This window comes from Palaemon carinicauda, chromosome 42, assembly GCF_036898095.1.
Source record: "Palaemon carinicauda isolate YSFRI2023 chromosome 42, ASM3689809v2, whole genome shotgun sequence".
NCBI classification, from domain to species: domain Eukaryota; kingdom Metazoa; phylum Arthropoda; class Malacostraca; order Decapoda; family Palaemonidae; genus Palaemon; species Palaemon carinicauda.
In genome coordinates this window covers 23,360,074-23,372,573 of record NC_090766.1, presented here as the reverse complement: position 1 = coordinate 23,372,573, position 12,500 = coordinate 23,360,074, and the positions used below count along the sequence as shown (strand labels likewise).

The 12,500-nt window shown below is 34.5% G+C and overlaps 1 protein-coding gene across 1 annotated transcript in view; it reads left to right on the top strand.

The window, feature by feature from the left end:
• Positions 1-12,500, top strand: part of spir (spire type actin nucleation factor) — a 130,181-nt gene that overhangs the window by 37,720 nt on the left and 79,961 nt on the right. Inside the window, exon 6 of the mRNA XM_068365031.1 lies at positions 9,467-9,596. Coding sequence (XP_068221132.1) covers positions 9,467-9,596 — 130 coding nt within the window. The remainder of the gene's footprint in view (positions 1-9,466; positions 9,597-12,500) is intronic.

Here is a 12,500-nt window from a genome sequence, read left to right as displayed (position 1 = left end):
GAGTTTAAAAATAGCAAGTGATAAGAAAGTAGGAGAGTTTAAAAATGGCAAGTGATAAGAAAGTAGGAGAGTTTAAAAATAGCAAGTGATAAGAAAGTAGGAGAGTTTAAAAATGGCAAGTGATAAGAAAGTAGGAGAGTTTAAAAATGGCAAGTGATAAGAAAGTATGAGAGATTAAAAATGGCAAGTGATAAGAAAGTAGGAGAGATTAAAAATGGCAAGTGATAAGAAAGTAGGAGAGATTAAAAATGGCAAGTGATAAGAAAGTAGGAGAGTTTAAAAATGGCAAGTGATAAGAAAGTAGGAGAGATTAAAAATGGCAAGTGATAAGAAAGTAGGAGAGATTAAAAATGGCAAGTGATAAGAAAGTAGGAGAGATTAAAAATGGCAAGTGATAAGAAAGTAGGAGAGTTTAAAAATGGCAAGTGATAAGAAAGTAGGAGAGTTTAAAAATGGCAAGTGATAAGAAAGTAGGAGAGATTAAAAATGGCAAGTGATAAGAAAGTATGAGAGATTAAAAATGGCAAGTGATAAGAAAGTAGGAGAGATTAGAAATGAAAGTAGGAGAGCTTAAAAATGGCAAGTGATAAGAAAGTAGGAGAGATTAAAAATGGCAAGTGATAAGAAAGTAGGAGAGCTTAAAAATGGCAAGTGATAAGAAAGTAGGAGAGTTTAAAAATAGCAAGTGATAAGAAAGTAGGAGAGTTTAAAAATGGCAAGTGATAAGAAAGTAGGAGAGTTTAAAAATGGCAAGTGATAAGAAAGTAGGAGAGTTTAAAAATGGCAAGTGATAAGAAAGTAGGAGAGTTTAAAAATAGCAAGTGATAAGAAAGTAGGAGAGTTTAGAAATGGCAAGTGATAAGAAAGTAGGAGAGTTTAAAAATGGCAAGTGATAAGAAAGTAGGAGAGTTTAAAAATGGCAAGTGATAAGAAAGTAGGAGAGTTTAAAAATGGCAAGTGATAAGAAAGTAGGAGAGTTTAAAAATGGCAAGTGATAAGAAAGTAGGAGAGTTTAAAAATAGCAAGTGATAAGAAAGTAGGAGAGTTTAGAAATGGCAAGTGATAAGAAAGTAGGAGAGTTTAGAAATGGCAAGTGATAAGAAAGTAGGAGAGTTTAAAAATGGCAAGTGATAAGAAAGTAGGAGAGTTTAAAAATAGCAAGTGATAAGAAAGTAGGAGAGTTTAGAAATGGCAAGTGATAAGAAAGTAGGAGAGTTTAGAAATGGCAAGTGATAAGAAAGTAGGAGAGTTTAAAAATGGCAAGTGATAAGAAAGTAGGAGAGTTTAGAAATGGCAAGTGATAAAAAAGTAGGAGAGATAAAAAATGGCAAGGGATAAGAAAGTAGGAGATATTAAAAATGGCAAGTGATAAGACAGTAGGAGAGATTAAAAATGGCAAGTGATAAGAAAGTAGGAGAGATTAGAAATGAAAGTAGGAGAGTTTAAAAATGGCAAGTGATAAGAGAGTAGGAGAGATTAAAAATGGCAAGTGATAAGAAAGGAGGAGAGATTAGAAATGAAAGTAGGAAGAGTTTAAAAATGGCAATGGATAAGAAAGTAGGAGATATTAAAAATGGCAAGGGATAAGAAAGTAGGAGAGATTAAAAATGGCAAGTGATAAGAAAGTAGGAGAGTTTAAAAATGGCAAGTGATAAGAAAGTAGGAGAGATTAAAAATGGCAAGTGATAAGAAAGGAGGAGAGATTAGAAATGAAAGTAGGAAGAGTTTAAAAATGGCAATGGATAAGAAAGTAGGAGATATTAAAAATGGCAAGGGATAAGAAAGTAGGAGAGATTAAAAATGGCAAGTGATAAGAAAGTAGGAGAGATTAGAAATGAAAGTAGGAGAGTTTAAAAATGGCAAGGGATAAGAAAGTAGGAGATATTAAAAATGGCAAGTGATAAGAAAGTAGGAGAGATGAGAAATGAAAGTAGGAGAGTTTAAAAATGGCAATGGATAAGAAAGTAAGAGAGATTAAAAATGGCAAGTGATGTAATATTTCATGGGTAGGAAGAAGGGAGCTCTGATAGAGAGAAAATTGAAATGATAAAAGAAGAAGGCTGATCATAATGTTATGCCCCTACAAGATGGTGGGCGATTGGATAAGAAGGAAAAGTATTATTAATAGTAGATCTCTGGGTGCCCTTATTAAATTGGGACTCGCTTCAATGTCTTCCTATTTAGGTACATGTTTTGCCTGTATCCTAGGTACGATTATGTTCAACTGGGCAATTAGCAATTAAAAATATAATTGATAGAAAATTTTTAATAAAGAAAACAAAAATTCACGTTCTACAGGTTAAAACACTGATATTTTTTACCTCCGCCAACGAAGTTGGGAAGAGGTTATGTTTTTGCTCCTTTATGTTTGTTTGTACGTTTGTTTGTTTGTGAACAACTTCCTGGCCACAATTTTATTCATAGAGTAGTGAAATTTTCAGACGTGAAAATTATTAAATTTTGAAATTACTAGGTCAAAGTTCAAGGGCCAGCAAAAGGTTTGCCGAATTAATCCTAATCTTAACCCCAAGTTTGCACATGGTTGTCTCACAGACTTCAAATACGCATACGGTCTAAATTAATTCTGGGAAAGGCTAGCTGGTTTCGAGAAATAAGCTGCCGTGGTGGAGGTCTGCACTTAGAACATTTCTAGTTATCAATATGATGCCCCATTGATCTTGGGGGTCGTATGAATTGCCTTTTAGGTTGGCACTTCTTTCATAATTTCCTGATGATCTAAATTACGCAGATATAAGGAAAGGTTCATCAAAAACAGAATCCTAGACCTTAATATTCTCTTAAGTTCATCCTATCGTTATCTCCGCCAACGAAGTTGGAAGGAAGTTACGTTTCGCCCTTGTTTGTGTGTTTGTTTGTGGGCAGCTATCTGGCCACAATTTTAATCATAGAATAATGAGATTTGCAAGGATGAACTGTTATGTAAAAAGCTGGAAATTATTAAATTTTTGGAAGGTCAAGGTTACGGTGTAGCAAAATGTCCAATTCAGGTAATCAGCCATAAGTTTGGACATTGTTGTCACACAGAGTTTAAACTTGGTTCATATTTGAGTGTATGAAAATACACGCCAATTAATACATTTTAATGTCCAAGGTCGAGCAAAAGGTCGAGAAATATGCGGAGGTCTGAGTGCCCCTCTAAAATCAATTCTTTTTAGTGAGGCAAATTTACACCGACTCTTTTGGGTGCCCTTTTAGCTCGGAAAAGTTTCCTGATCGCTAATTGGTTGGACAAGATAATTCCAACCAATCAGATAGCAGGAAACTTTTCCGAGCTAAAAGGGCACCGCCGTGAGTCGGTGCAAATGCGCCTCATTAAAAAAGATTGAGTATAGTTATGAATGTTATTACTCATGCTAAATTAACAAGAGGATTTGGTCTTTCATTTTCCCTCGTGGCTTATCATGATTGAGTTTCTGTTGATGAATCCATCATGGTCTAGAACAGTGGTTCCCAACCTGGGGGAAATTTCCCCCTGGGGGGAAATTTGAAGCTTCCAAGGGGGAAATGATTACACTACCTACTAACTAAAAAAAGCGGAAAATGTCCACATAGTATGTGCGGCAATTTGTTGTTAGCCATTCAATTGTGATATGATCATATTCAAGGGGAGAATTGGGGTGTCATGCCCATATCTGAGGCAGGCGAGTGGGCATGAGGGCTGGGTGGGGCATGAAGGGGGAAATATGGATGGTTGAAATGGGTGCAGGGGGGGGGGGGGGAATGACAGGAAAAAGGTTGGGAACCACTGGTCTAGAATGTGGTTCTGATTATAATCTGGCCTCGGAAGGGAAAGGTTGTAAGGCTTCATGGATTCCTAGAATTGAGTTGGTAAGGAGATCGAATCTGGCAAAAGATTGCTAGACTTGTTCACTAGCGTTATACTCATATCTTCAATGACTGATTGTTCTCAAGAACCTAAGTTCCTAATTGCCTGGCTTTTAGACATATCTCATAATCCCATCCAGTCTAGTTAAGGTGGTTCTCTTAGGCTCCTCCGGTGGAAAGGTCAGTCTTGAGATAGTAGAAAGGTCACTAGGGAGAGAGGGAAAAGGTCACCCTTGAGATAAGAAAAGCGTCCTGGATGAAGTGGTCCTTTGTCATTGAACAAGAACAAATAAACTTAACAAACATGATGAACAAGTGAAATTGGCTGTAATAATGAATACCGTTTATTGTTCTTGAAACGTACAAAATAACGTCTAAAGTTATCAGGTTAACCCCGAATGCAAGAATAATAACGGATTTTCATGATTGTCAATTGAATGCAAGAGATGATCGTGCTGCCTCATCCATAAAAAAGATACTTAAACTTGTTTCTTTGTTGATGTCGGCTACCCCCCAAAATTGGGGGAAGTGCCATGGTATATGTATGTATGTATAATATCCTTTTAACATAAATATTGGAGACTTCAAAGTACAATAAAATGTCAATGAAATTCAATAGTAAAAATTTCATAATCATTATAATAAACATTTTTAACTTAAAAGTGCTCTTAGGAGGTGAGATGTGAAATGAATTTCCTTCTCTTAGTTCTGTGCTCTGAACTCAGATCAGGTCTAGGTGTTCAATATTTCCTCGTTTTCAAGATATTCTTACCTTTCCTTAACGGATATGTGACCTTGTTTATCACGGGTCAAATTCACCTTTTCTAGATCCTTGCTCAAAATAAATGAGATGCCTAGCTCGTCAAAAATGCATTTCAATATACAGAATGCTCGAAATTTTCCTTTACACTATTTATATGAATATTTCATAGTTGTCATTACAAACGCAGAATTAGCAATACTTCTATGGTGTATTATTTGCAAACGTGAACTTTATGCTGGAATAAAAAAAGATTTTGTTCATTCTGTGTTTAGGACACAAGTTACTGGTGCTGATGATAAGATTTTGAATGACAATAAAACATAAAAAACTTCAATTAGGATTTGTAAATTAGGAAAAATTCCTCATATAAGATCTTTAAAAGACAGGTTTCTCTGGCATGAAGTTAATTGAAGAAGGAAAATGAAAACAGCTACATACAGCAGCAGCGCGTGCGCGCACACACACACACACACACACACACACACACATATATATATATATATATATGAAAAAAATAGACCCATATTTTGTATGAAGCTTTGTCAGGTGTTGGGGTACACTACTCAGGAAGAACAACTAAACCACTATGAATGAACATGAAAACTAGAGTCACTAGATACAAAATAATTCACTAAGGGATTATTGGAAAGAACAATGCCTCCCAAAATCAAGGAAGGAGATATTTGAAATTACTCCAATCTATCTGTTTGACCAGAATCAACAAAATACTATAATCCTTGTTCATTCTGCTCTAAATGTAAAATTGAAACAGCACTAATACTGTTGGGGATTAAACCTGAGTGTCATTAAAAATGCTACTGAAACTATAGTGATGAATGCAGTAAGTTTGAGTCTGCTAACTGCTCAATATATTTTATGACCTTACTGTTCCAGTAGATAGGAGTCGGAAGTTTATTTTTTTCTTTTTCTCTTGGGTGGCTGTAGGTCTACCTGTAGAGTCTGTCAACAGCCATACCTTGGTCCTCTGTGGTCTTATGGGGTTGGAAGGTAGTTTGAGCAGTATATAATTTGTGTACTGTACTGTATATATTTGGTCTCTACGGCACTGTGGACAGCACAATCACTTGTCCCTTGTCTGACCTGTAGACCGTTTAGAGAATTCATAAAAGAAAGCGTATATACAGGAAGTTCTTCCTCAATAATTATAGCTGCAAGGAAATGTTTTCAAACTAAATTGCAAATGAATATACTCTGGACTATTGTAGTTGCTTTACGGCCTTTTTCTACCTGAACATGTAGCAAAGTAAAGAATTTAATTGAAGAAATTAGGATTATTACTAGGTAAGCTACAACCTTGGGTGGAAAAGCAGCTATAAGCTCCAACTAGGAAAAATAGCCCAGTGAGGAAAGGAAATAAGAAAATTGATAAACTATATGAGGAGTAGTGAATAAAGAATATGAAATATCCTAAAATCGAAAACAACGTTAAAATACATCTGTCATATTTGAACTAGGGAGAGAGAGACTTATGTCAGCCTGCTTAACATGAAAACATTCGCTGCAAGTTTGAACTTATGAAGTTCCACTGATTGTATCAAATAAAGATTGAAGGTTTGGGAAGACTAAGGACTTGTTTGGGAAATACATGTACAATACAATATGTGAAATTTCCAACAATTCTGAGACAAGAAATTTCATGCCCATTGTTGACAACATGTATTAATGCAACCTATAAAGATATTAAAGCACCATAGATTATAAATTGCATCATAATGTCCAGTGTGGGAATTACTTTTGTAAGTGTTTAGAATTAAACTACAGTACACACCGAGGTTTAGAATACCTATTGTATTCTCGTGCCTTACTTTCAGTAATTATATGAGTAAATTTGTTTTTAAAAGGGCTTAATGAAACTGTATAGCATTTGGCAAAATCCATTGACTTTCAGATTTATTAACAAGATGTAAAGTGTATCTAAACAAATGACAAAAATTATAAAAGATATAAATCTTTTATTATTACTATTATAAGTCAAGGAAAACAATCCTAATGAAATAAACCTCAATATTCAAATCTTACCTGTGAAACTGTCTTGAAGATAATAGTGTTTTATGATATAAATATATATCACCAACCATATCTGAATTATGATTTAAGTTTTCTACAAGAATTTATTAGTAATTTAAACAGGTGTTGTTGATAATTAGTCTTTTAATGTAAACAGTTCAACCTTTTGTTACTGTATGGTTAAAGAATAATATTTATTGATGGATTTCAGTCTGAGCAATCAGTACAGTACTTTGAATATTAATATATAGTTCTATTTAGATAACAGAAAACTCACACATAATCATCAAAGCATATAATATTTAATAAAAAGTAATGGGAAATCATAACGCTTTTGAAAGATAACAATGAGGAAGAATTTAAATGTGAAGAGTTGGACATGTGTTGAAAGTATATGGGGAACAACAGAGAAGTGATAGGATTAAGACTTGTAGGAAAGGCAAAGAAATTTTGGAAAAAAAGTAGTAGATTGCAGGACAGGAAAGAGGTGGGAAATAAACAAATTAATTATTCCAACGACCAAACACGGCTTTAGTTTATAAAAAATTTTCTTTACGATCTAGTTGAAGAGTCAGGACCACATCTTCAACGAAAGTGGAGCCTTAATGGAATTGTGCAATGCTCTGATAACCACAAAACTATACAATAAAAACCTGTCATTATTAATACAAAATTTCTTAGTGACTGCACTTTTCAAATGTCTGGAGTCAGTGTTTTCTATAATACGTACAGCTGGAAAATTTTGACACTTAAGATAGAATTCTAAGGCCATCACTGTCTATCTTGGTTGTCATTGATATCACCTAAAAAGCTACTTATTGGCTCTAAAAATAATCACATGTTAATGAATGCCATGTTTTATACAAGCTCATAGCTGAAGCATTCTTCGCAATTTTTCAATCTTACCAAAAAAGTTGTTGCATGGTTTTCTTCATTTATTAGTGAAATGAAACAATGAAGATAAGCTAAAATTAAGAGAGAACGTATACCCATCTCTCTTTATCCAATCTTACCTTGATGCTGGAACTGAAAGGCTCATCATGGCATACTGTAGCCAAACATTAACACCAGACACTGTCTTAGAATTTGAAGTCAATCCAGTATGAAGACCAGTGTGTTGAAGTGGAGCGAAAATATAGGCAACTTTATTTGATCACCACTTTGCCTTTTAAAGGAAGGCATATTTCTATCCATCCCAGCTCTAATCTAATTGGCATATCAGATCAGAAAATTTGTGGATCGTAATTTTTGCAGTACAGTACTAGAGTACTGTACCCTCTTGGTTTTGTATATGGTACAAATTTTCTTCTGTTATTTAACAACTTATTGTGGAATAACCACTGAACGTAAAAATACCATACATAGAACATGTATGACTTACTGGTCTATGCCACACAACTTACTAGGAATTTACTACTACATTCTGTATTTAAGCAGTTTTGTTTCTTTACTGTATAATGCCCAGAATTCCACAGAAGAACTCTGTCATCATGATAATTGAAAGTATGCATCCTAAGGAGTTTGATTTTTATCCCCCATATGAAATGCTTTGGAAACCCTTTGAGAATTTTCTTGTGTAACAAAATTTATATTTGTTCCATAATTTATATGAAACTGATGCATTTGTTTTGTAGAATATTGAATGTGAAAGTAACAAACCAAAAGAGGTGTAGAATTAGGTTGACACTAACTTTTGGAAAAGTGAAAATGGCTTTTGAAATTTCAGCTTAATGGAACATAATCTGTCAACTTTTGTCTGAATTCCAACATTTGAAAAAAAAATTGCAATATGCCAGTCAAGTTATAATTTTTGGTTTTTAAAGATTTTCATGTCATTACGAAAATTAAAATGCCATCTTCATTCATGATACCTTTATATAAAAATTATAGTAGTTATGGCTGAGAAATCTTTTGAATATATGAAAAGATTATGTACAGCATTATAACTAATTAGATTGGCTGGAGGAAAATTGTCCGAATTTACTACTGTCAGTTTGCCTTCATGCCAGAGAGATCAGCAACAGAAGCAGTGTTTTTAAAAAAATGAGGCTATTACAGAAAGAGTGCAATGTAAGAAACAAAGATCATACCTCATTCTGATAGGCATTTCAAAGGCAGAAGCACCACAAAGACTCAATGATACAAATCTCCCAAAAGATTAGATGTAAATTGAAGTCGGTGGCATTGGTTCAGAATACTTTGAGATAGATGTTGGTTTCAATCAAGGGTCGCCGCTGAACCCCTTTGTGGTTTATTGCAGTAATGGAGGAAGTCACAAAGGAATGCATAAAAAGGAGCTCTTTTGGAGCTAATGATAGTAGAGGATTCTTAGGGAGAGTAGTCAGGAAAATGGTCCTGTTGGGGTTGAGGGAAAGGTTGGGTGATGAATTATGTACTGCTTACCAGATGTAACAAGTGGTGACACAATATAGCTGTTGATTACAAAATCTACAGGGTGTATGAAATTTTAGATGAAATATTGTAGCATTATTGTAGCATCAATCATAGACTGATTCAGTATCCTTCTCTGGTCTCACTATAACCCATGAGAGGCATATAAGACCTCTTAGGTCTGTTGTATATATCAATGAAATTGGGTAATTTTTTTTGTATTAAAACTGAATTAGCAGTCAAGTTAACTCTTTATGTAGGGTTAATGTCAACTGTATAGTTGCTGTCAATCATCTTTAGCATCAGAAGCGGGTTTCTTTTTAAAGCATTTTCTTACTTAATAGTTTTGTTTATACAGTAGTAAATACTTGTACTTTTATGTAACGTTGTGTGTGAAAAGCTAAGTGTATCTAATCAATATTCTTTCACTTCATACAGGCATCGGAGAGGAAATTACTTCCTCCACCAAGAAAGATTTCTTCTCCAATGGAATTGCTCATGGAAAGCATCAGGAAGGACCATACGCTGAGACACGTTGGTACTCCTGCTCGCGCGAGACCCATGTCGAGTGAGTACACATTACTGTATTTTGCGTTGCTTTCAGATTTCGCAGATAGCTGTTGATTCTGGGTTCGGTTTCCACATGATCAAATTTCCAGAGTGAACCTTTGTCTGTTTATCGTTTTGTACGAGTCTTAGAACATTTTATATAGCTTAATCTATATGCCGTACCGTTTCGTTATTATATTTATAGGTATATTATGCTGATCTCTTTAAAAACCTTAGCCTTGTACTGTTCTTCTGAACTTGGGATTTCTTAGTTATGCTTTTCCAAAGGTGCAAATTAGAAATGAAAAAAAGTTTTGTTCCCTGCTAAGGTAAAGGACTTCATCGTGTTGCCTTGCCTGCTGTCTTTCAGATGCTCTTCTTTGGGTAATGTTTATTTTACCCCCTACATGGTAGGTACATCTGAAAGATTGAACTGAGAAGCCCTTTCAAAAGACGCTCGGTCTGCAAGGGTATGTTAAAAAAAAAAAATAGCAGTGTATTTTATTCTTTGTTGTGGATCGTCTATGCATAAAAGAAGTTGAGATTTTGACCTGGATAATACAGTGTTGAGATTGAGAGGTGATCTTGATACTGGAGAAGTATGAGGAACGTACATTGGTTCATGAACCTACGGGCTTAATCAGGTTATCAGCGTTAGGGAAGAGCGGTGTGAATATTTTTGAAAAAAAGAAAAAAGAAAAAAAAAATACCGTTACAGTGTACGAGCGTGTGTGATACATATGAGGTACATTTCAGTTGATTCGATGAAATTAGTAGAGAACTGGGTGATGGGCTTGTTGCACTGTACTGAGGAAAAGATAGTATAAAGATACAAAACTGCTTGAAATGAAGACATACGAATTTGGATAATTGAACTTGTCTCGTCACAGATATTGTACATAGCAGACAGCGATTTTTTTTTCTTTTCGCAAGGCAGCATAATGAAGTGGTGATAGTGATAGAGGGTATTAGTTTATCTGTATTGGTTAAGGAAATGGCTTTATAAATATAGTGATATTCAAGAGGAAAAGCATATAAAGGAGAACAAGTTTGCAAAACTTTAGTTCATCATAAATACGAATAGAAAAGAAGAGTGATTATAGTAACGTTTGAGAAGGATAAACAGGGTCATTGGTTGTTTAGGGGAACTTCATGATTCCCCTAGTTACATCTAGGTGCTGAATGACCTCCCTGGCCCTGGCCCCGCCTCACGAAGTCCAAATTCTTAAATTTAATCGTACCCTGAATTATGTCAAGTTAATATTCTTTTCAAATATCATTATGCTCAATAAGTTTTCGTTCTGTATTTACTAAAAGCAGATCTGCTTCACTTTTTGTGCTGTTGACAGACAATTATATTTTTATTTATTTGTCATCTTGTGTTACTCCAGGGTAATTTATCAATTTAGTAATTACCGAAATTACAGTAATAAATGTTAATTTTATTCCCAATAGATATTAGCTATCAACATTTTTAAATATGGATGTAAAGAAACAGTGCATATACACAAATTGGGTATCTGTGGGTTGACCTATATCCAATCTATATCTATTCTTTTCCCCAACAATTCCAGTTATATATTTATCTCTCTCTCTCTCTCTCTCTCTCTCTCTCTCTCTCTCTCTCTCTCTCTCTCTCTCTCTCTCTCTCTCTCTCTCTCTCTCATGCTTCTTTTACCACTCCTTTCACTCATGTATTGGTGAAGTGATTTCAAGTGAGGAAGAAATGAGATCACCTTATTGGACAGTCAGGATCCTCATTAGTGGCACGATTATTATTCCCGTCAAGGTTTCCCTAAAAAGGAGTGGGTCGAACACTTTTGCATGACGGGGAGAGAGAGAGAGAGAGAGAGAGAGAGAGAGAGAGAGAGAGAGAGAGAGAGAGGGCACTAGGTTAAAGCTGAGTCGGCCTTCCAATTCTTAGTGAAGGGAATCTCGCATTCGGTATCAGATAAACGAAATGCGTCCAGGCTTAGGTTTAGACTTGTTAGGCAGTGCTTGCAATCATATTTCATGGTTTTAAATTGTTTTTAGATATTTATTACGGTTCTGAATGACCTAACCAGTCGTAGATTATCGCCTTTGGTACAAATTCAATAATCGAATGATATTATTGAATTTAGTTAATGGGGGTTGGAATCAAGCGTCACCTTTGTCATAAATTCTATAATCAAATTATATTATTGATTTTTGGGGAGGATTTGGACAAGTCTCACCTTTGGCATAAATTCAATAATCAAATTATATTTTGTGTGTGTGTGTGTGCATGGGGCATATAGGAATCGAGCTTTGCATTTGGCATAGATTTTGTAATAAAATTGTTATAGATTTTTGCGGGGTGTTGGAATTAAGTTTTGCCTTAGACATAAATTTAATAATCAGATCAAATTATAGAATTTTGTTGTGGGGGTTGGATTCAAGTTTCGTCCTGGCATAGATTCTGTAGTCAAATTATATCATTGTTTTTTTTTTTTTTTTTTTTTTTTTTTTTTTTTTTTTTTTTTTTTTTTTTTTTTTAGTGGGGATGAATTCTAGCCTTGCCGGGCATAAATTCTATAAGTAAATTAAATAAGTGAAATTATTTTTACTTTACTGGTCCTAGAGCCTTGTCTGGCATAAATTTTATAAGAAAATTATATTCTAATTTTTGGAAGGGGTTGAGCCCGTTGGATTCGAGCCATGTCTGGCATAAATTCTATAATCAATAAAATTAATTTTTGCATTGGATTCTTGTGCATTTGTATACATAAGCTAAGGCCCTAAAAGGAATACAAATGCTTTAGGATTACGTTTTAGTTCCTGTCAAAAGAAATTTTATAGATAAATCCTATAAATATTTTATTAGACTAAGTTTTGCGTATACGAAGGTATAGTCGAGTTTGTTTATTGTTTAATAGTAAATCAATTGAAATAAATGAAACGC